Source organism: Mus caroli, unplaced genomic scaffold, assembly GCF_978045245.1.
Source record: "Mus caroli unplaced genomic scaffold, Mus_caroli_1 scaffold_7, whole genome shotgun sequence".
In the NCBI taxonomy this organism is placed as follows: Eukaryota; Metazoa; Chordata; class Mammalia; order Rodentia; family Muridae; genus Mus; species Mus caroli.
Window position 1 is genome coordinate 23,341,551 of NW_028227262.1, and position 24,554 is coordinate 23,366,104.

Consider the following 24,554-nt stretch of genomic DNA (forward strand, 5'->3'; position numbering starts at 1 on the left):
CAGGAAAGCACAAAAATAGATGGCCATATTATTTAGTTCCTCTGAGAAATAAAGAGAGACTTGAATTCCAAAATCAAGGAGCCTCTGACCTAGATAGTTCCTTCTTCAACTGCCTATGGAATTCTAGGTCAAAATGGGAAATGTAAGTAGCCTGTTCGTACCTTACAACCAGACACCTGTAACACATGGCGAATGCTACCAGAAGGGTCAAAGTTTGGTCCAAACAAGAGCTACCATCTATGGAAGGCTACTGTGAAGCAAAGAACTCTGTTTTCACACAGGCTGGGAACATTAGGCCTCAACTCCTGTATCTGTTGGTCAGCCTCAAGACCAGCAGCAGCCTTCCCTGGAACCAGCTTGTGCTCCATGAACGAGAGAGAAAACAGACTGCCATTGAGACTTTATGATTGAATTTAGTCATCACCCTGATCTACCAGACAGACCACAATGTGTGACACAGGCCCTTCTGGTCCTCCCTGACTGTGTTACTGTACCCAGCAGTTGCCTGTTTTTCTCTGCCTCCTCCTCTCTCACACCCTCAATGGCAGAATGTCTATATAATTTTCTCCAGAATAATGAAGTACAATGTCTTTCTAGGTGCAATGCTTCTCACTTAAATACAATCCTCCAGTGCTAAGACCCATGCAAGGACCACGGTGCCTGTCGCCACCATGCTTAGTTTCCTCTGGCACCAGCCTTCCCTTCCTCCCAAGCCTGGCCTTCCTGCTAACTCACAGAGCTGAACAAGGGATGAGAGACAGGCAGATACAGGTGAAATCTCTAAGTCAATCGTGTGAGCTGCCCATCCCCAATCAAGGGTAGTAATGGATCTTTGTATCAGTGTGACTGCCAGCAGTCATTTCAAGCTAAACAATGTGTCCTCGTATAGGGCAGCACAGGCTGGCAGTGAAGACACAGACTTCAACATCAGTCCTTCAGAAATCAATGATTCTGATCCAGTGCCCACCTCTTCCAGGAAGTCTTCCCTTACTCTGCAGGAGCACTTATCCACTTCCATACTTCACCGTACTGTTAAGTATGCTTGCTATTACAGTCTTGATCTGCCTCATTCCGCTTGCCCATTCATCTCCCTATATAATGGCCAGATCCTGAAAGCCACGGGCTTCACTTTAATTATTATACCTTCCCGTAAAGCTGAGCAAAGAGACTTGTTCATCCTAAGCATCAGTAAATGTGTATTGCATTATGATGAATGCCCTTTCTACAACCCAGGTATGATTTGAGGAGAAGGCAGCAGGACTCAGGAAATAATTAATCTTGAGTCAATTAACACTTTTCCCCTGTATTTTCTCCTCAGAACCAACTGTAGACCTTCCCAAACCTGGACCACCCTGCTGGGAAACTTCCTAAAAAGGGTTATGGCCAATTCTGTCATTCTCCTGGAAGGAATTTGATGATGAGGAGGAGGAGGAGGAGGATAGTGGTGGTGGTACTGGTGCTGGTGCTGATGGTGGTGGTGATGTTGGTGGTGGTGGTGGTGGTGGTGGTGGTAATGGTGGTGGTAATGGTGGTGGTAATGGTGGTGGTGGTGACGATGGTGATGGGTTGCAAGGTGCCACAGTACAATTGTGGAGGTCAGAGATACCTCTTATAAAAGTTGGTTCTCTCTTTCTACCTTTATGTGAGCTCCAGGGATGGAACTTGGTTGCCAGGCTTGCATAGGAGCCCTCTTTATCTGTTGATCCTCCTCCCAGCTCCTCCAAGATGTATCTGAATGGGTTACATTTTAGAGAGGAAAACAGCTACAGAGGAGAGATCAGATTACAGTCTGCGGTGGGAAGCCCCTTAGGATACAAGGCAGGAATAGTTACTGAGCCTGGAATAAGGAGGTGGGAAAGCCTCTTCCTGGGAGCCCAGGGTTCTTCCAGGTCTAGGGTTTAAAAATTGTGGAGCTAGGTAGCAAGATGGAAAACATGGCCACCCAAAGTCTCTAGATGTTGTTTCTCCATAGACATTATGTTGAGATCATTGTAGAAACTACTTCATATCTCAATGTTGTGATCCTGACCCTGATTTTAACTGCAGGAAGCCTCACCCATGAGGACGCTGTTCCTGGAGATAAGAAAGAGTAAGGGCTGTGTCTTCTTCAGATTTCATTAGGAGACACAGCTGTTGGTCATAGTAAAGCCCCTCCTTATATCAGCCCCTCAATTGTCAACCCCTCCAAGGTCAACAGGTTACAATCTATAAAGCCTAGCACTTCCAGAACCTTCTCTACCTTGTGTTGTCAAACTAGGCAATGGCAGATACGTGCACACACACACATGACATCAGTTTCAACAAAATATAGTTAAGAGCACAATCTAATTCAGAAGATATTTAAAGGTTTGCCTGAGACTTATCAAAATCTCAAGATGAAGAAAATCAGCTATGAGCACATATCAGTATTTGTGAAAAGATAAGCCTTGGCTCTGGCTTGGATCTGTTCAAATGTAAAAGGCCCTAGGTCTCCGAAGCACCCTAGAAAACAAAGGTCAACTTGTCTTCATCCTAACTTATCGTAGCTTGAATCAGAGCAGTGAGGGCAGAAGCCTGCTCTTCTATCTATGAAGATCCTCTTCTGCCCCCTAAGGGAGCTCAAGGGCCATGTGCCCATCTCAGGCCTCGCTCCTCTATGTTCTTGGTCATGCACTGTTTCTGCTAAGGCACAATAGCTACTAGACATTCCCAGGGAGATCATCTGGGTTGGATTGCACCCATGCCCCTGAGTTCCTGCCAGATCTCTCCCTAGAAAACACTGCAGAAAAATCTTGCAAGTGTGCACACTCATGCGTGGCCTTCAGACCCCAAGGATTCAGAGAGCCCCAGTGGGCTGGAGGGATCAGCCATGGTCTCACAGTGCAGCCTGCTGGGCACCAGTGATGTACAAGTTGTGGAGACAGGGATGAAGGGTATCAGCATCAGAATGGATGTGTTGTCTCCCCTCTATGATCCTCAATTTCCTTTAAGGGACCTCCCAAGCCTCAAGAACAGACTTCAAGGCCTATAACAGTAAAGGATAACTAGTCTTGACTCTTTCAACACACAGGACAAGTGCACATACAAGTGTTCTAGAGTGTACCAACCCAATGTGTAAGTTTCCACCCATCTTACAAGCTACACACAAGAGCAACTTCTTCATGAAGTACAAAGAGGCAGCACACCACACAGTAAATAACAACCACACAAAACATGAGTGTGAAACCCATGATGGCTCGGAGCAAGGAGCCAACAGCTTAGTCTCTGCCAAGTGGTTCTTTTCAGGTGGTGGCAGAAGAGATGAAGAATAAGAAACAGCAGAGAAGTACCTTTAAAATTAACAAATAGGAAGGCTGGGCATGGTGGCACACACCTACAATCCCTTGCACTTGAGAGGCAGAGGCAAGCAGACCTTCGAGGTCAAGGCCAGCCTGGTCTACAAAGAGAGTTCAGGACAGCCAAAGCTACAAGAACAACCAGAAGAGAAGGAGGAAAGGGGGAGGAAGGGGGAGGAAGAGGAAGGGAGGGGAGGAGGAATGAAGTGAAGGGTGCAGGGATAACAGAAGTCCTCAGCTTCTGTGGTTGGAAAGAGGTACCAGAGGCCTCTGGAAATCAGATAAATTAAGACAAGGTCATTTGAGAAGAGTGTAGAGTGGAGGGTTCATGGTGGGACTCACTGAGGGAAAAGGGCTGTTTCCTGCATGTTCCACCTTAGTTTTCTCTTTATGAGCTCTCTGGGTAACTTCATATGGCCCCTTGAGAGCCTGGCCCTTCCTTCCCCCACGACACCTTCCCTGATGGCAACCCTTCTCTTTCCAGCATTTTTCTGAGATGTGAAAAATCTCAGGCCACTGGCTAAACAACCACTGCCCACACACATTACAAAGTATTTATCTGACCTTCTCCGTGTCTCCAGGCTTAGCCTTCCTCCCTTTCCCAGCAAAGCTGCCTGTCCTATGGGCAGCCTCCAGCTCTGCTCCAGTTCCCAGTGTCCAAGCTAGACAAAGATGAGTGCCCCAAATCTGCCAGCCTAGAAACAGGGATCTGCCACAAAGGCAGTTCATCCCCTGCGGGAGAGTTTTTGGTAGCCAAACCTCAGTGCATATTGGAGTCATTTCCCACATAACTAGCAGGCAAATCACCTGAGGTCTCTAGGGGACGGGAGCATGGGGCTTTCTGGGAAGGGAGAATTTTGTTTTTTACTCATAGTTTTAAAAACAAATGGGTAGTTAGACAAAACAGGCGACAGAGGTGGGTGGCCACTTGAGATGCCAAGAGAAAGAGATCAAAGCCTACTCCGAATGGAGGAAGCAGACTCTGCGTGGCCCCAGGGACAGTCTAGGTGGCCTATGCTATGCAAAGGCAGCCAGAAAACAGAGTTGCTGGGTGATGAGCCTTAGTCACAGACACCCCAACCCTTGCTCCCAGGCCCAAGAACTTCGGTTAAAGGATTTCAGCTGGAAGGAACACCTGCTTCTCCCAATTCCTTGGGAGGGTTCACAAATCACAATGCAAGGAAGTGAACCTGACCAGGCTCTGCTACACACTCACACACACACACACACACACACACACACACACACACACACACACACACACACATACTACTACTACTACTACTACTACTACTACTTTCTTTCCCTCAGACTGGAACTCATTCCATGGACTCAATCCTTTAGCAGATGCCCCTTTCCCACACAGGTCAGAGAACCAGGAACATTCACTGTATTTGCAACCTTGTTAATTAGATCATTAAAACTGCCACAGGGACATCTCTGGTAGGGAGGCCATTATGTTGGTCTGTAACCTCAGCCTTCCAACTTTTCTAAATGATTGCCTTCTACCAAGTTAGCGCATCGAGTCCCTCAGTTCAGCACCTCCGAATCTTGAAAGCCAAGGAAGAAAAAAGGGGCTCGTAGTATTTGTGCCTGCATCTGGCCCAGAACCTCCCAACTTTCCCATGCTGCTTCCTGCCATTCTATCCAGGAAGAAGCCTGATATGCACCAAGTTTCTAGACCCTGGAAATCTAGAATCTCGGCTCTTTAACTACTGTAAACTCCTCAGAACCGCTGCTCTATAGTCAGTTCTTTAAAGGAACGTTAGTCGATGTTTTATAAAAGCTTCAGAAATTTCCAGGGTGCCTAATGAAGACGAGATTCCAGGACTCGGACTTCTATAAGTTAGAAAGGCTGTGCAGAGGCCTTAGTCTCTACCAAGCCCATCAAATTTTCCTTTGTATGAGTTGCCACATCTTTCCTTCCTCCACACAGCAGTGTGTCCATCTGGGTACCACCCAAGGTTCTATGCTGCCCAGGTCTTTCTCTTGAGAAAGAACAAGGAAGATGGTTCTCCTTTATTCCCAAAGAGCTGGCAGGGAAATTGAGACCATGATGTCCGTTTAATGATGAAGTCTTAGCACATAACCCTGTATCATCTCCTTCCCCTTTCACCCCCAGCATCCTCAACCACAAGACACAGAGCAAGGGTACACAACCTATGAAGAACAGGCACCTCTACTTAAAGAGCTGACCTCCAGGGACCAAGACAGTTGACAGTATATGGGTTAGGATTTGCATCTTAAACACTCCCCCGAAAGTGCGACCACGCACGCGAGCGCACACACATACACACACACACACTCACCTGATGAGGTCAATGGGTTGAAATTTGTAAAACACTCCATAGCGTGCCCATTCCTGATACAGCAGCTAAGCAAGAAAAATAAGACAGCAGGTTAGCAGTAAGACAGGCAATTGTTCTTGTTCTGTCCAATGTAAAGTCAACATGTTAACCACAAAGTCCAGCTCCTAGAAGTCTCATGATGCCCACAGAAGTATATACAAAGGCAGAGGGCTACAGGAACTTCCATATCCTTCCCTAAATAATAGAGAACACCAGTGCACATCTGGAAACACCCGGGTAGCTGACAAGCATCACCTCTATCCCTTGTCTTGTCCGGTGCAGCACACAAGCCCTGTTCACTCATTTAACAAGTATTTGCTGAATGTTTCCTGTAATCCAGGCACTGTTCCAGACCCTAGGTGCTGCAGTGAAACACATTAAAATCATGGTTTCCATGGTGCTTGGACCTGATGTGGGCATAAAACTATAAATATATAAGATTCATCAATGTCACTAAAATAAATTAAGATAGGGATGACATGAGGTTGGGTTGGACATTGTTTTAGATAAGACAGACAGAGAGTGCCTCTCTGAGGAGGAAACATCTGAGCTCAGACCAGAGACAAATGGGGAGAACACTCACACTCCCTGTGCAGAGGCCTTGAGGGGAGTTTCCACAGAACAATGTGAGATAACAGAGGAGGCTATGTGATTGGGACAGTAAACAGTAAACACAGGGAGAATCATAGGAGGTGACTGTTGCAGAAGGTACCATATGTGATGCTAGAAGCTGTCGTGATAACTCTGGATTTTGAAAGAAGCTCCTGGGAGACTTGCTGCTGAGGGGACTGCACAAGGTTCATCCTAATTGTTATATGGAGAAAAGACTGAGTGAGCAGGGAAATGGGAGGCTATTGTTGGAATGGTCCAGGAGAGAGGTGATGGCTTATACACATAGGGGCGATGAGAGACAGTTGATGTTGCCTATTTATTCACGACTGAATTAGATGAAGTTGGCCTAGGGACTTGAATAACTGATATATTTACTGAAATAGGAGGACAGTAGAAAGAGCAGGACTACAGAGACAGAGCCAAGGGTTTACTTTAGGATGTGTTTATTTAAGATGCTTTCTGGCCATCCACATGGTTGTTGAATCATCAACCAGGTATAAAAATCTGAGTGCAAAGGATGGTCCTGGCTGGAGAAGCAAAATTGCTAGTTGTCAGAGAAGAGGTATTCCACAAAGTCGTCACATCCCCAAAGAATGAATAACAAGTGCAGAACCTCAGTATTAAAGGACAAGGAGATGGTGAAGAAACAGCCAGCAAAGAGGTGAGGAAGAAGAGTGAGGTGTATAGCTAAGAGAAGAAAGTCTCCAGAAGAAACGGGCAAGCTGAGTTAAACGTCGCTAGTGAGTCCGATAAGACTAGAAAAGAGGCCATTGGAGTCTACAACTTGGAGGTCACTAATTACCGTCTAAGAGAGGTCTTGGGCTAGAAGGAGGAGCTAAATCAGAGTGAAAGCCTATAAAAGCTTTAGGGAGGAAACAGTATACCAAACACCACCAGCCATCACACTGTCACGTGGTGTGGAGCAACTCTGGCAAAAGCAAGCCACACCTCCTAACAGTTCAGTTTCAAATTCCTGGCTATCCTATCAGTCATTCATCTACCAATAACTCTAGCAATGTGGTAATACGAACATTAGACCTCATGTAGACAGCCATGCTGGCCAGGTACTAGTGCTTGACCAGATAATACATATAGAATTACCTGACAAATCTATCACTGATTTGTTGTTTTTTTTTTTTTTAATGTTCTTTACATATCAGGCAGAATCGCCCTAGGAATCCTTCCATGGCGGATCTAGACTTTAACGAGTCCTAGCCTGTGAAACATCCACTTGACAGCAAGCCCTTCCTTCTCACCTGTGATCCTTTAAAGACCTGCTACTTGAGCTGAAATCAGAACCAGCATTCCTACTTAAAGGCTACAGAATTTTATTGGCATAACATCTCCCAGAAACTGTAAAATATAACCAGAAACCATGCAGGCTGATGGAACGAGAATTCATCAGCAGTTACTGTTTGCAAAGGGGGAAACTCAGACACGAAGAGGCCATCAATGATACAAGAAAGCTGAGGAAGAAATCTTAACTCCCAAATTCTGACTCTGCTCACTTACACAGTGGCAGGCTCCAGCTTTACTCCTGATGTTGTGAATGCATTTATTCCTCTCCATATCTTTGGTGCATCTACTGCCCTGAGCTCCCAAGGGAAAACCTGAGCTCCCAGCACTTTGTCGTTATAGAGATACCAGTTATGTCCCCAAAGGAGGCTAGCTTGCGTCAGAAGGCAGGATGAATTGAACTCCCTTGAGGATAATTGGGCTATGACTGCCCATCTCGTAGGCTCTGACCTTCAGGGAAAATGCCTACCTAAGTCGTGTGTCCAGCTCAAACCTGAGCCTGAAGATAGATTTTTGTTACTTGTCCCACGGGGGAAAAACTAAAAACGCTCCAGAAAGCCAGTATGGCCCCAGTGGGCTCAAGGCCAGCCAGACAGGCCACCTCAGAAGGCCCACTGCTGATGGGATTCTGGTCCTGTCATCAGACATTTCCAAAGTCCCCAACTCAAGGTAGCATCCTCCACTCACAGGTGACGATACCCATAGCTAGAGTCAAGTAAGCTGCCTGAACTTGGTAGAGGGAGTAAGGAAAATACTCAGCTGAGCACCATCCGAGCATCAGCTAACTCTGCAGTGTGCACCCTGACTACCCACATACACTTCAGTCTCCTGCATGGAAGATAGGAAAAGAGGATAAGGTTGCTATTCATCCCCTCCCCCAAGAATTTCATTCATAGACAGAGAAATGAATCATGACAAATTTCAGGTTCAATGATCCCCAGGGGAGATATGCACTATAGTCTTAGTCCCACGACAGTGAGCATGCTGTTAGCAAAAGGCAAGCAGAAAACCATGGTGACCAGTATTGGTTTCTTTAAGCATACAGAGCCTAGAACCTTGGGATGTTTTGATAAATATATTTTCTCACTTAATTCTACACCATATTCTCTCTCCACCAACTGGCTAAAGCTGCACATCAACCAGAGAGAGGTTGCCACTACTTACCAGTGAATGGGACCTTCTGCCATGGTCTCAGATGACATTCAGGCACAAGTGTCTGACCCTTTGTGACAGATCAAAACTCATAAACAGCACATTCAGACCCCCACCCCCACCCCATGGGGCCTCATGTCTGACAGTAAGCCTCTGATGTAACTGTTTCGTAAGATTATAAAGGACTCAAGTGTTCCAACCCTTTGACATGCTCCAGGATGGTCCATGAAGCTGCAGGGTTCTCAGACAGTAGTTAGACCCACCCAAGATGGGCAGAAAGTTGCCAACTCCAGACACCTCAGAGGCAATCATGGAACAGGATGCAGCCAGAGCAGACAAGGCTAGCTTCCATTCACAGATGCTCAGTAGTCTATAGGAACATCTGGCAACTATCTGGGCCAGATAGTTCTTCTCCTACGGCAACAGTAAGTTGTATAGCCTGATAGTTAATCCTCAAGTGGGTGTCCCACGTGAAAGGGCCACGCTGGTGTAAAGACACTCTCAAATGCAGAAGCGGCTCTCTTGAATGACCTATCCACTACCCACTAGAGAAGAGATCTACTTGAAAGGCAGAGTAACCAGAACAAATGATTCCCAAAACCAGAACAAATGATTCCCAAAACACTGAAGAAAATCACAATCCAGTATTGTACTGATGGCTCTCTCCCCTACAAAGGTGAGGGGCCACAGGGAAGCCAGACAGCCCTCCAAAGATGGTAGCAGCCACTTCTCCTGGGTCCTCTGGGAAAGAAGGAAGCTCTGACAAACGTGAAGAGGAGCAAGTGGCTGGAAGCCAGAGGGATCTGTGTGCTCCCTGTTCCTGCTGCCTTGGCTTCAAGGAAGACAGGAAACCCCTGTACTCTAGAGGCAAGAAATCTCCTCTTAATTACCCTCCTTGAAGGGAGGCAGAGACTGCCAGCCCCTACCTGGGGCTGAGTCACCACATCTGCAAAACTGCACCAGGCAAGCTGGAGAGGGAGGAGCTTGGTACTCTCTGGGGGCCTCTAGGGTCCCCTGCAGTTGCCCTGACAGGAGCTGGGCCCCCGGGGGAGATCATAGAAACAGGCATGAATTACAAGGAAAGTGTGAAGGATGTATTTAGGGCACGGTGGCCATCTTGGGATACAGTTTCAAGCCATCCTCCAAGGCCTCCAGAGAAGCCATCCCACCCCAAAACACTATATCTTCCTACCGGTACCCAAGGTTCTTTGCAAGGACACAGCTTCTTAAACAGTGGGTCGTGACCCCATGTGGAGCAGCTTAACCAAATGTGGGGTCATGAAAAAAATGTGGCAAAGGGCAAAAGTCTCACAACAGAACTCAAATGTGTAATGAATCTGAGGCATTTCTGGAGGCGTGCACTTGTGTTGCGTGGAGCCACTTCACTGTAGCCTTGATCCTAACCATGCATGAGCTTTGTGCCATCATGTCTTTGTACTGTACCCCACCAACAAACACTGCCTGAACCCTTCAGCTTGGCTGGGGACTACCGTGTGTTATAAACTGTAGTGCTTTGCTGCACGCAAAGTTCTCTGCCCCTTTGGAAATATAATACATTCATTATGGAAAACAAAGACTTAGTATTTCCTTGCCATCATTCCTGGGTGTCTAATTATCAGATTAGTCTATCTTTAGGATGTGTTTTTGCTAGGTTGTTTGGGTTTTTAAATTGCAATTTGAGTTGCTGAATTTCATTTAAAAAAATCATGAAATTGGAAATTTGGTTTGGGATTAGGATAGAATTTCCAACCAGTTTGGAGACAGTCCCAAATCGACGTCTGCCATTTTACACTACATATTTATGCATAATGGTTCTCTTGACACTGGCAATTATAAAATCAATATATCAATCAACCCTGGGAGATGTGAAGGTTGGCCTATGTCCTCAGTATCAGTATACATCCAACACTTAACTTTTTTGAGCAAAAATAAATAGAAACATGCATCTTGTTAGCATACAGATGTGCTTTTGTCTTTAATAAATAGTGCACAGAGCTCCTTCCATCCCAGCCTCCAGCCACCGTTGCCTGAGAAAAATCTTAGGTACTCCCAGGTGATTTATTCTGAACAAACAAATAGTTTTCTAAATTTCGAATACCAGTGTTAAGGTACTTAAAGTATCATTGTTCTCTCGTATTACTTCTGACAAAAGTAATCTTGTTAGAAATGCTTTCAAATACGTTAGCGAGGCAATCAGAATATAAGCTTTCAAGTGTTCCTTGAATTGTGATAATATAAAACTATATGTGTGGGAAGCCACATGTGCCGTTGCAGGGTGGCGCAGGCTACTGCTGGCCACCACGCATAAGTTTGGGCAAACAACCAATGCGTACTTATGCAGTAAAGTTTTTTCACCAAAACACTGCCTGGCCCAGGCATGATAATGAGGCTCTGCAAAGTACTAAGAGAGTTAACCAATCAGATGTGAGACATGCAAATGAGGTATGATAATGAGGTACTGAAAGAATAACCAATCAGATGTGAGACATGCAAATGAGGTATGTTAATGAGGTTTTGTGAGGTACTGAGAGAGAATAACCAATCAGATGAGGAACCATGCAAATGAGGTAGAATGCACAACCAATCCGGGTGTGAGAAATGCCTCTCCTAGGTCTATATAAGCAGCACCAGTTCTGGGCTTGAGGTCTCTTCGCCTCTACAATCAAGCTCTCCCAATAAACGTGTGCAGAAGGATCCTGTTGCAGCGTTGTTCTTGCTGGCTAGTCGGATTCGCGCGAGATATATGTATATCAAAGAACTGGTTATAAATAAATTTGTTTTACTATGAACCAATGTTGATTCATAGACCTATCTTGTGTACCTATATACCCCAACTAATATAAAAATTTCTAAAGCAAAAGTGGATAGAGAGTCAAGTTCAAGCCTTTCCCTGGGCTGTACTGTAGGCACCCCCGGTGTATCAGTCACAGCCATGGTGTACGAGACCCTCTTAACGGAACCTGTGACTAAAGACCTCTCTAGCAGTGGGATGGCTATCATCATTTTAGTCATGACACCACAATCATCTCGTTTAGCATCTCTCCTATCCTAGCTAGGTATTCGTTTTCTATCTTGAGTGAACAGAAGGAGAAGAAGTGTTTATTCTCTACCAGGGTTTCTCCTATCCACAGCACGGCAAACCTCTCTTTTCTGCCCATGGCCCAGGGAGAGAAAGGTAAAGGTACCAGGCCTGAGCAGCAAGCCTAGGTGAAAGCCACACAAGGGGACCTGTTGTCTTCAGAGACACCGGTTCACCTGTGTGCAGCAGCATACCACCAGCTCTGGGACTCCCTAGCAAGATCCAACTCTACTCAGCAGGCCTCTACTGCCAGCAGGAGGAAGTGCTAGCATCCTTACAGAAGCCTGAGCACAGGCTAATATATTTAGAGTAATAATATTGTGGTAGCAACACAATAGTACTCCAGAAACAAATGCACATATATTTGGGATGGACTGCAATTTGCTTCTCTCTACTGGTGCAGAAAGCAGAGGGCAGTCTGGATTCCCCTGAGTTAACTTTCTACCCCTTGGTTCTGTGGTACTCCCAGATGGGCTGAAGTCCTCACCACCCAGCAGGCAGTTTCTTGGGCAGGCAATGGATTGTGATGGCCATTTAAAGGGAAGAGACATGAAGTCAGAATGTAGGAGGACAGAAAACAGTCGGCTGAGAGAGGTGAGGATGGGGGAGAAACGCTTCCTCCTTTTCCTTTAAATGTGATGCGGGACTTTTCAGGAAATTAAACACCGAAGCTATTAGCATCAGATAGGAAACAGATGAGGTTGAGACATTGCAATTCTACAGCAGATTCCCCAGGCAGGCAGAGCGGGGACATGTGTAAGCAATCACAGCCGTATTTCTGGAAAAGACCTTTTATGTTTTTAATACTTAACACTTCATAACAGGGACTAATAGGCAGGATAAAAAGAAGGCAGCTCAAAAGGCAACTTGGGGCATGAGTGGTTTTCCAGACAACAGAATTGGAGGGAAGGAATCTCTGGAGCTTCGATCCCTAGTCCCTCCTTCTCCCTCCCACCCAACTTTCTATACTAGAGCTGCCAGAGGCTGGGCAATCGGGTGGCAGGAGTGACAGACCAGCAGACTAAAGAGGTTGGAGCCACCCTTTACTTCATCTATGTCATGGCCCCGTAGTCCCAGGGTACCAGCTAACAAAACAAACAGCTCTTCACAGAGGGCTTGGCTGAGTATTATATGGTCAGGAGCTGTGGCCACCCCTGGAGGGGTCCCTCTAAAGGGAGCAGCATCCTTCCCCCAGCTGTAACCTACTTCCCAGCTTCCTGCAACAGGCATCCTGATCAAGCTTTCTTCTCCCTCAGCACTCACCTTTGTCATTTGGGAATGGCTTTATTCTACTTGCCTATAGGACAGGAAACTGTTACAAAGATGACCCTGAGGAATCCAGAATGGATATTAATGCACTTTTTTTTTAGAGGGGGGAGGGGTCAGGGACACTTCATAGGCAAAGGGATTCTTTTTTTTTTTTCAGCTCTAAAGATCTTTAATTCATGAGGCTTATTTCAAGACATTTAGACCAAAAAAATAGCATGTCTCATATTACAAACTTAACCGCAATTGAAATTTTATATTTCTTTTTTAATTAATTAATTAATTTTTTATTAGATATTTTCTTTATATACATTTCAAATGCTATCCAGAAAGTTCCCTATACCCTCCCTCCGCCCTACTCCCCTACCCTCCCACTCCCACTTCTTGGCCCTGGCATTCCCCTGTATTGGAGCATATAAAGTTTGCATTACCAAGGGGCCTCTCTTCCCAGTGATGGCTGACTAGGCCATCTTCTGCTACATATGCAGCTAGAGATACGAGCTCTAGGGGTACTGGTTAGTTCATATTGTTGTTCCACCTATAAGGTTGAAGACCCCCTTCAGCTCCTTGGGTACCTTCTCTAGCTTGGCAAAGGGATTCTAAGCGCCTACCCATGGGGCAGTGTAACCTCTGGTAACATGTTCAGTCTGTTTGGGTGTTCACACCCATACATTAGGGAAGGTGGACAGTTAGTGTCACTCAGTTGGTACTCTTCTATCTTTGAAGGGTGAGGTTTGTGATGGGAAAACTGTTAAGATTAGATATGTAAATGGGACACTTATGACACCTTTGGCCAGTTCAACACCAGCCATGCTTTTACGCACCCAAGGTCCTTAGCGCAGAACAATAGAGGCTTACCTTTCTGTCATTCATGTCATCCCCTGGACTGTCATATTCACCCTGTAGGGAAAAGGGGACACCAGATAAAGCCAATTCGATCATCAAGAACAGGTGCCAAATGAGAAAGGATTTTCTTTCTTTCATTTTTCTTCTTTCTTTTCTAATATCATCTCTTTCATTTCTATTTAAGGAAAATCAGAAACATGGCACGGTCAGGAGCCAGTGTTGGATTTCGTAGTCATCACCTAGTAGTGTTTAATTAGGATAGCTTTTCACACAAAATGACCCCCTCCTGTGCCTTCCAGATGAGCCCAGCTTACTATCTTAGCCTGTGCAATGGCAGGGTCTGTGCCTGTAAATGGGTTTGCACATGAAATAAAATTCACCCCATGCCATGACCCCCTGTGTCCACAGCTGTCAGGAGTTAGCTTTACATGCTCCACAGCAAACATGTCAGAAGTGGGAAGCCTCCCATCTAAGAAATTCCTATTGGTCAGACTCCTGCAGCTACACTGCATGCCGGACTTGGATGGTGGTGAAGCCAAGACGTATTTAGTTGAAGGGCTGATTAAGCTTTTCACAAGTTGTCTTGAAATATTAGTGTGTTGCATCTTGGGAATTATTCCTAGCCAAGGAGTACTTCCAGGTTGTACCCATGCTGCTGGGGATTCTCCCATGGCTATCCACCTGACTTCATTGACAACCCAGCCAGGGGTATTTTCAATCAACTGAATGCTACATCTGCATTTCGACAGTTTTGCCAAAAACAAAGACAAGGAAAGCTCAGACAAAAAGCAATATGTGTTTCTTGTGATCTGTAAAACTGACTGGAAAGACAGTCTGAGACCTTTGGCAAAAAAAAAATAAAAAAAGTTATCCTCAGCAATGAGAAGTTCCAAGGTTGAAAAGGGTGTTTTAATCTCAGGGTTCACTCCTGCCTTCTTTTGCCAAATGTTCACCCACCCCAAGGCCCATGGCTCCAACTCTTGGAAGATTAGAGAGAACACACTGATGAAGCAGACAGTCATGGCGCACTCTGTAACCTTGGCTCCCATAAGCCGAGGTAAGAGGTCATGAGTTTGAGGCAAGCCTGGGTCACAGAATGAGACCACACATCAAGAAGAGAAAGAAGGAAGGGAGGGAAAAAGGGAGGAAAGAAAGGGGGAGACAGGGGGTGGAGGGAGGAAAAGCGAGGCATGGGGAGGGGAAATGGGGAGTACTTACGTCATGAAGCGGGTAGGCAGCCTCGTAGATATTGTTTGCTATTAGAGAGTTAATACCTGCAAAGTAAAGAATAGTAACTGTGAAGTAGAGCCCTCTCAACCCGAAGTTTGATAAATGTTAAACCCTTGTGTGCCTCCGGGCTGTGAACCACTGAATTCTCTGCTCTGTCCCTCCACTCTATGGGCTCTTCCTCAAGCTTCAGTCCTGAGTAGAAGGGAAATAGTGTCCATTTCTCAAACACCAGCGATGTTTTTACGTTTGGTATGCTGTGAGAATGTTTACACTGGGCCTATCCTTGCCAACTGATTCTAGCTCAGTAAACCCTCTACACTGCACGGCCACATGCGCATTGCTTGGGGTCCCCTATGTTCCCCGTGAGTGTAGATGAGTTCTATGGCAGTCATAGGTGACTTTGGCCATGATAAGTTAATGTAGGTGCTGATATCCTGTCTTACCTCCCTGTTTCTTCACAGGACTGCTTCATTCTGGAGATTGCCCTGCCTTCCTAGACTACAACAGCCCCAGGGTCTGAGATTCCAGCACAGCACTGCTCAAAATAAGGTCTTGGTCTCCCAAGGGCTCTTCCATAGCTCCCACGATTCGGAATGTTTATGGGTGGTGAGGTCGAGAGCACCTCATAGCTCCACTGGCAATATTTGCCATTTAGTCTCTCTCTCTCACTGGTACATGAAGGGGTTTTGTGGCATATCACAACGCCATCCCCTCAGCCAACAGGATATATGCTTATGACCTCTTTTGCTCTATATTTTCCTCAGTTTTCAGAAGACTACAGTTTCAGTCAGAGCATCATTAATCAGTTCAAGAGCCCTAACCACAGCAATACGAAGCCACCCCATAGTAATCAAAGGGAGGAGAACCAAGTTGGGGCAGCAGGGACGAGCGGGTATTTTCAAGCTATGAAAGCACTGTCGACACAGATAGAAGCTGAAGCATCACAGGCTGGTAGGGCCCCCAACGCGACCACATCCCATGAATTACCTCACTCACACCCCACTGTTGCCATGGCAGCTGTAATACCACCAAAGACAGTCCCAACACTTCATGGGGAACAAAAACAACAAACAGGTGTTTCACCTCTCTTGGCTGAAGCGTCAGACTAATGATCCGAGTTCAACTGGAATGTCCTCAGAAGATCTCAGTTCACTGGGTTATAAGCTGTACACCTATTTTCATCTCAAACCTACACACAGCTCCACCTACAACAGGCACCTCCTCCCCTCCAGGACACAAGCTGTCTGTTGTTTCGTGTCCTCCAAAGCCTGCAATGGACATGAGTCAGGGGGGATTGTCTGTTTCTGCTGTGTCTCTCAGCAGTTGGTTCACTGTCCTGACACCCAAAGGGGTGACATTTGAGAAGCCATCAGCCCTTGGCTGTACTTGCTCAGTATCTCTTCTAGCTGATCAAGTGCCCCTGTCTCCCAACACACACACACACACACACACACCCTCCGCACTGCCTTGTTTGGCAAGCTACCCTGATGAGGAAACTTGAGACTCTGGTTGATTAGTCTGCCTTCTAAGTCAGGAAGTCCAGGCAAATGGTCTTTTGCCTTGGAGCAAAGACTCCAGGTTAGGAAATCTGAGTTATCCCGACTCAGATACCCAAGGCTCCCAAATGATGTCATTGAATGTTTCTGTCACCTCTTGCTGTGCACCTCCCACGGGACACCTAGATGGTAGCACATGGTGATCCCAATCAGTGTAGCTGCTGGGGGAGGGGAGGGAGAGGAGCTGAATAGCAGCCATGCGACTACAGCCAGCTACCCTCCCAAACGGGTCCTGCACGGGCCTCTGGTTCTACCCCCCAGACTTCAGAAACCAAGACTCTACCCCAAACAAGCATGGAAATCAGTTTGAAAAGAAAAGAAAATAATCAAACGTTTTTCAAAAAGAAAAGGAATCCCTGCTTTGAAATTTTTGGATTTTTTTCCCTTCCTTTTCAACAACAACAACAACAAAAAACCCTGGTCTAATTGGTTCCATCGTGTGCCATTCATGTGGCCACAGTGACAAGGCTTTCTTCCTCACGACCACATAGATACTCTTCCCGCACTGTATTAGGCACAGCAGGGGCAGGAGAGAGAGAGAACGAGAGAGAGAGAGAGAGAGAGAGAGAGAGAGAGAGAGAGAGAGAGAGAGAGAGAGAGAGAGAGAGAACGAGAGAGAGAGAGAGAACGAGAGAGAGAGAGAGAACGAGAGAGAGAGAGAGAGAGAGAGAGAGAGAGAGAGAGAGAGAGACTGACTAAACTTTTGTCTTCTTACTCCCAGAATGAAGGCTATGGAGAGGCAGAAAGCTCAAAGGATATTCTCTTTCACTTCTCTCCAGTCGCCAAAGAAAAGCAAAACCTCGACTCAAACAAAGCATGGACTCTGGGGTCCCGCAGAAGCTGGTCCCTACAGTCATTAGCCCTATCTCTCTTTCACACCACCGGCAACTGCACACCTGTTGCTTAGAACTCTAATCCCCAAAGGAAAATGCTCAGCTTCGTCGTTACTCAGCATAGACCACACTTTAAACAGCCTGGGAGACTGGCCCAGCATCACTGCCCCTCTACATCCAGAGGCATCGGAGCTAAAGAGCACAACCGGAGTGGACTCAGGCTCTTGCCATGGGTAACGGAGCATGCGCACATCCAAACCCCTGCGCCTTGCCTTTGCGGACATGAGGCGAGAAGGAAGTGCAGGACTTTATGGTCCGCCACCCAGAGACTGTCATTAAAGCTACAAGCACTGCTGGGTGGCAGGGAGCACAGCTCTGCTCCCCGCAGGCCAAGCTCAAAGGAAACTTTCATCCTTTGGGACAGGTACTTAGAGAGATGGTGCCCTCCTCCTGAAAGCCCATTTGGTTTTGATTCGCTCCACAGCAGGGCCTGCTCAGCCCAGCCTTCTGCTTTCATCCCTGCGCTCCAGCCGGACATAAATCTAAACCAGAGGCCCCAGACGGCACATTTAACAGAGACTATATTTACCCATCACCAAATTGTCTTGACGTGTGCTTAATTACTTAAACGTCTTTAATCCCGAGCCTTTTCTTCTAACAAAATAGAAACCAGTTCGGCTGGATGAACGATAAACCAGATGTTTACAACACACACCATGGTCTGGCTCCGGTCAAAATAATTAAGACATCGTCTCCTGAGTGGGAGGGGAGATGCCCAAAGCATACATTTGTTTCAATGCTCTGACACCAAATGGCCATGAAAATGTACCCCTATTAATCTGTAATTTTCTATCCATGGAAAGGTAATAATAACTTCCATATGAAGGAGAAAGAAAGGTGTTTGTCCTGTGATATGGTCAAGAAGGCTAGGGTTTCCCTCCATGGATAAGCACTCTTTAAAGTGACTGCGTGATGGAGCACACATCCAGGGCCCTGGCAGCTGACCCTGGGAAACGTGACAATGATTAAGGAGGTACAGCGGGGCTCGACCAAGTGTGTGATCGCTCATATGCTTCTCCCACTAGGCGGAACCATACTTGTAAATATTGTTCATCTCCGAAGAGTGTGTGCATTAGCCGTAATCTCGCGCTTGCAGGGGTGGATGCTAAAGAGAAGCTGAGATGCTCCCTCCTCCGGGGCTTATGGGAGAACTCTGGGAAGTTAGTGGGCAGGGTCTGGAGAAAAGGCTTGATGGCTTAGAGCTCATACTGTTCTTATACAGAGCTCAAGCTCAGTTTTAGGACCCACATTGATGACTTATAACTGCCTGTGATGCCAGCAAAAGGAGGTCTGATGCTCTCATCTGGCCTCTGTAAACACCAAGGTCTCACTTTCTTAAGGTCAGATATGCTTGTTTTGCCTTTTTATACTAATATCAACTCCCTCCAAAGAGAGAATCAAAAGGAGCCAGAGGGAACTGGCTATAGTAGCGTGAACATTGTGGGATTCGCTTTTGTATGTTCGTATGATACAGCTTGGAAAATAACAAGAAGGCAAATCTTTATAGGTAGGCTTGGCCATCCTTGAGTACTTCTGGAAATCAAGAGGCAAACCTGCAATGCTCTCCACATTCTTAAACGTCATTAGGTCAAGAGGCCTGGAACAGCCCACTGTACTACACCTTTCTCCATCTCTTTCTCATCAGCTGACTTTAAGGATCCTAGGAATCACCTGGGTAGATTATTGGCACTGTGCATCCTAAGACCTTGTCCCTACAGATTTTAGTGCATCAGATTTGGTAACGGATTGAAAACAGGAAAGTGGGTGGCTCTAATGCCATGTAAGTGCAGCTGTTCCTGGCCAACATATCCTGAGGTTGAGTTGCAAAAGGCTAATCCAGGAGGACAAACTTCTTCCAACTACCTTCATACTTCCCAGTTGGCATTTCCTGTCTCCTGTCTCCTGTCCACTCCCACCCTCTCTGAGGTCTGCAGGTCCCAACTGTAGCCTTGAACCCTTTGCGTGCTTAAAAGAACTGCGAGTTCCTCTTTGGGCCTCATTACCTTGTATGTAAAGGAGACCACACCTCTGCTTTGAACCACAGGTTCTAGTAGGTGCCAGAGCTGGAAGGGTTCAGCAACAGGACAAAATTTTCATTTTTCTGATGGGGCAAAAACAGGCTAGGGAAGGGACGTAACTGGGTCCAAGTTTCTCAGCTTGTTCATCCCAGAGCTGGGAGGTGCCCACCATTCCATCCATACCAGGCAGGTGTGTGCCTATCATCTAGCTCCCCTTCTCAATATACCTCTGCCCTCCCCACTCTGATAGGATTAGACTGGCATAGTCTGTGGTTTCCTCCTGCATCCCATCCCTCAGAGAGATGGAGAGAAGGACTTATGTTCCTGGCCTCCTGGCCAGTCACCTGCACAAGGAGAGTCCTCTACCCTCCTTCCATGACCCAGAGGGCTTCTATCTCCTTATGGGTCTAAAAAGGTAGATAGCTTTGCTACTATGAGTTTCAGGTTGCTGCACCCTTCCTGGCACTTCTCAATATCCACCCTGGGTTTCTGTGAATGGTGGTTAAATGCCTACCCTGGATTATCCTGAATGCATCACTTCTGCTGCCAGGATGCCAACTGACTCTCTGAGATCAGGGACTTTTCCAGGGCAGCCCCACCCTAACTCATTGTCCTCACTTCTGGAAGTCCCTCTCTGTGTATCTCATGTAAAGCACCCCCATCTTCAGTGCCTTCCTTTGGTTACTTTTCCTTTAAATGCATGTGGCCACATGACGTATTGTCCAGTTTACGCATTGGCTTATTTTCCATCTCCTATCACTAGAATGTCAACTCCCCAAAAGAGAGGTTTGTTTCTGTTTAATTCACCACTATATTAACCAATCCTTGAATTTGGACAACACATAGTAGGTGCTCAAATAGATTTTGAATGAATGAAAGGGTGAATCTTCCAAAAACCTCTGGGCAACCCTTTCTGATAACTTCCACTGACAATTTGTTGACTTACTGAAGACTAGAGAAGAGCCTCTAACTCTGGCCCTAAGTTCCCCCTGTGCACCAGTCAGTAATTATCTGTGAAATTCGGTGACACTGGCTAGACTTGCTCCTTATAGCAGTGCTTCTAATGGACCAAAAGAACTAAAGATTCAAAAAATGCTTTGAAAAATGTTCAAATATACACATAAATTTTGGCTGCAGTAAATGCCTTATTTGCTCAGAGATCCCCTACCTGCTTAGTTCCTACCACAGAACACCCAGAAGCAAGGAAAACAATCTATAAACAGCCAATGCAGAGCTCATAAAAACCTACTCCCCCTGATAATATGCGCATTATCCACAGCGGGATCCTGGCAGCAACCCCTCCTTCAATCTCTCTTTACCAGAATTTCCAGGCACTCCTTTGTCTGTCTCCCAAATTGCACAGGAGAAAAGAAACAGCAAAGCCTGAGGAAGGAGGTCACCAGGTCAGGAATTCAAGAAATGAATGCAAATGAACTCAATGACAATCCACAAGGTCTCTCTCTCTCTCTCTCTCTCTCTCTCTCTCTCTCTCTCTCACACACACACACACACACACACACACACACACACACACACACGCTTCCTTCCTCAGTGGTTATCCAGAAAAGCTTGCTCATGCATTCATCCAGAGAATCCCTGTAGAGCATATATGGCCACATGACCTGAACACTCCCCATTCATTCATCTGATCGTAGAAATCTAGCAGGCCCAACCAACTTTTTCTTAGTAAAGAAGCAAGGAAAGCAAGATTTCTGCGATTGGTTTGGGAAAGATTTCTACCCAAAGGATGTGGCCACAGGCAGGGACAGCCACAAGACTGAGCATAATCCCCCTTCCCTTTGCTCAGGATTAAGTTTCCGATACAACTGCAGAAACCCTAGAGCCTTATGGTTTGGGTATGTATATTCTATCTTATCCTCCTAGTTTTGACATTCAATTTTAATTTGTGTGTTCTCCTGGTTCTTATTTTTTCAATTTATTATTTATATTAGGCTTGTTTTATTGTTTTCCTTGTAAGCCACTTCAGAAATGTTTGTGGAACAAGGCGGGAGTATAAATAAATCTGTACAGGCGGGTTATGTATATAGGCTGATGCTTTACAAAAGCCGGCATCAATAAAAATGTATTGTCTACAAAGAAAAAGTGATGACCGAGCGGTGGTGGGGGTGGGGTGGGGGAGCTGCTGAATTGGAGTTCTTCTCCGCATCGTCATGTCCGCTTTCAAAGGCTCCACTTAAGTCCAGTGAGTAAGAGACTAAGGTATTTTCCCTGGATCATGAGTGTAATGACCGTCCGGAAGACCAGACCCAAACCCAAGGACCTAGGTCTGGGCAAGGGTTGCCCACAGTGCCAAACTCAATCCTATTCTTTTCCCCTCCCGTTGATGAGACAGCAGGTGCTCTGAAGAGATGTCCGTCACTTACACCCATGTGTGTTTCACCTCTAACAAAACTGGAGACGTTGGCAAGGAAATCTAAATACATCTCCTGGCTCAAAGGTCTGCATCATCTCAGTGCTTCACAGTGTGACCACAGCCCTCACTGTTTCTGATCCTACCATGTTGATCTGAAACATCCTCTTAGTTGTTTTTGATCTGCCAAGGGCAATTTACAAGTTGTTCAAAGAGCTCCAGTTACTTCATTGTGGCCAAACAGAAGTCAAATCACTTGCAAGTCTGGTGAGAAGCAGAGTTCGACCATCCCTATTTTACAAAGGGAGGGTGGCAGCAGCAGCTCCTAATTAACTGGCTCTTCAGACTCATCCTCCTGACTCTGCCCCTGGTCCAGAGCTCTTCAAAGGTAGTAGGAACAGCATCAGAGCAAGGACAGCCAAGTTCTAGGTCCACTTGTAACAACTTCAACTCAGCATGTGGCCTTGGGCAGGTCTCCTATGTTCCTTGTGCCATCTGTAGCTGATGATAACTCTCAGCATTCCACGGTCTCCAGGAGCCATGAACCTGATGCTGGATAATTCCTGTTGATACTGAGAAGCAGATCTAGAAGGTAATTGCTTCCCACTTCGTGCTCCTCTTCCATTGTGTATGTGATTATACCCAGCACCAGCTGCATTGTCTCATAATTATCTAGTTACACATCTGGCTGGATGACTACACTACAGCCCCCCTCAATGGCTGACAGTAGGTCAGTTCATCTTGGCATCCCTCAGCTTCTGATGCGTCATCTGACACACAGCAGGTGCTCAAAATATATGCTTTTAAATGTTGAAGAAGAAAGTCAGATTTTGAACACTACTGGGCAACAACAAAATCCTAAAGATGTTTGACTTTGAGACAACACACACACTAAATACTAAAAGGGGGAAAGAAAATAGAATTTGTTCAAGCAGCCAGCTTCCTGTGACCTTCCAATAATCCTGGGGATTATCCTTTCCCAGAGCCCTAGCTTTTAAGGACTTTCCAGTTTACAAAGCAAACTCACTGTTGCCTGCTTAATCTTTACAAAAACTCTGAAAGATACATTTACAATCTCCATTCCACACAAAGGAAAGTGGATTGTAGAAAGGTTAAGTCTCTGTCTGTGAACACAGTCAGAAACTCACCAGCAATTGCTATGGAACTAATAGGCTTGGCATTTTAAAAATTAATTCATTAGATAAAGTCAACTGAGTAGGATGTGCAAAGCAGAAAGCTAGGTGCATAGGTGCATAGGTGCATAGGTGCATAGGTGCATACCTGCATGGGGCATAGGAACATAGGTGCATAGCCGCATAGAGGCACAGAGGCATAGGGGCATAGAATAATAAGGGCATGGGGGCATAGCTGCATAGTGGCATAGGGGCATAGCTACATAGGGCATAGGTGTACAGGTCCATAGAGACACAGGTGCAAAAGGGCATAGGGAAATAGGGACACGGGGGCATAAATAATGGTTTAAGCACATCTCCAAGGCTCACTGTCTGTGAGTCAAAGCCATGAGTATAAAGACTAAGCAAGAAAGAGACTGGGGTTAGTGGAAGCTCCAAAGAGCATTATGGGAGAATCAGTGGACCAGAGTTGATCCGGGAATGAGCAATAATAAAATTGGGGCAGTCACCGCTCACGTGTCTACCTCTGCCACTTTGTGCATCTCTGAGTAATGCATTAGCAGCAGACTGCCTGCCTTAGTGTATATGTTCTGAAATGTTGGGGTTTTTGCTCCAAAGGAACAGAAATAGTCATATCTGGAAAATATTCCACAAGGTGAATGGATTCCACCAGTCACAGTGAAGAGAATGTTGACTTTAAGAGAAAGTTGCTGTATGATCAAAAGCAGTCTGGGCAGGAGGAGGGAAACTGAGGCAGGAGGTCAAGACAGGAACCTCAAGGCAGGAACTGAAGCAGAGTCTAGTTTTACATTAGTCATTCACCCTCTCTTGGGGAGAAAGGCGTTTCTTCACGCATAGAGTAAGTTAGACACCCTTTAAGACAGCCAAGATACTTTTCTTCCTGCAAACAGTAAATGAAAATTGGCTGAGGTTACTTAAAGCTACTGTATGCTCATTAGTTTTGTTGACTCGGCACAGGCTAGAGTCACCTGGGAAGAGGGAACCCCAATTTAGGAGCTACCTCCATCAGATTGGCCTGTGGGCACATCCGTGAGGCATTTTCTTAATAGCTAATTGATATAGGAGGACTGACTCTGTGGCCAGCGTCATCCCTGGGCAGGCAAACCTAGGTATATAAGGAAAGGAGCCAAATAAGTCACGCGGAGCAAACCTGTGAGCAAGGTTCTTTCACGGACTCCGCTTCAGTTCCTGCCCTAAGGTTCCTGCCCCAGATTCCTTCTTCCTACCCAAGTTGCTTCTGGTCATGGTGTTTGTCACAGCAGTCAAAGGCAAACTAGGCCAAGAGAGTTGCAGCTGAATGGTATGGATAGAGTGAAAGATGTAGGTAGAACTGGAAAGACGAGGACCGCCTTCAACCATGATGAGCTGGAGGTCTGGGGGCAGTTTCAACAGCTTGGAAGCATCCTAGACAAGAGGTAT

General features: G+C 46.1%; 1 protein-coding gene across 5 annotated transcripts in view; it reads right to left on the bottom strand.

Moving 5' to 3' along the window:
- Ano2 (anoctamin 2) overlaps positions 1-24,554 on the bottom strand; it is a 320,900-nt gene that overhangs the window by 212,644 nt on the left and 83,702 nt on the right. For all 5 annotated transcript variants that reach the window (XM_085839879.1, XM_085839877.1, XM_085839878.1 and 2 more), the window contains 3 exons: positions 15,132-15,187; positions 13,926-13,967; positions 5,624-5,688 (listed from right to left, as the gene is read on the bottom strand). In XM_085839879.1, the coding sequence (XP_085696005.1) occupies positions 5,624-5,688; positions 13,926-13,967; positions 15,132-15,187 (163 nt within the window). The remainder of the gene's footprint in view (positions 1-5,623; positions 5,689-13,925; positions 13,968-15,131; positions 15,188-24,554) is intronic.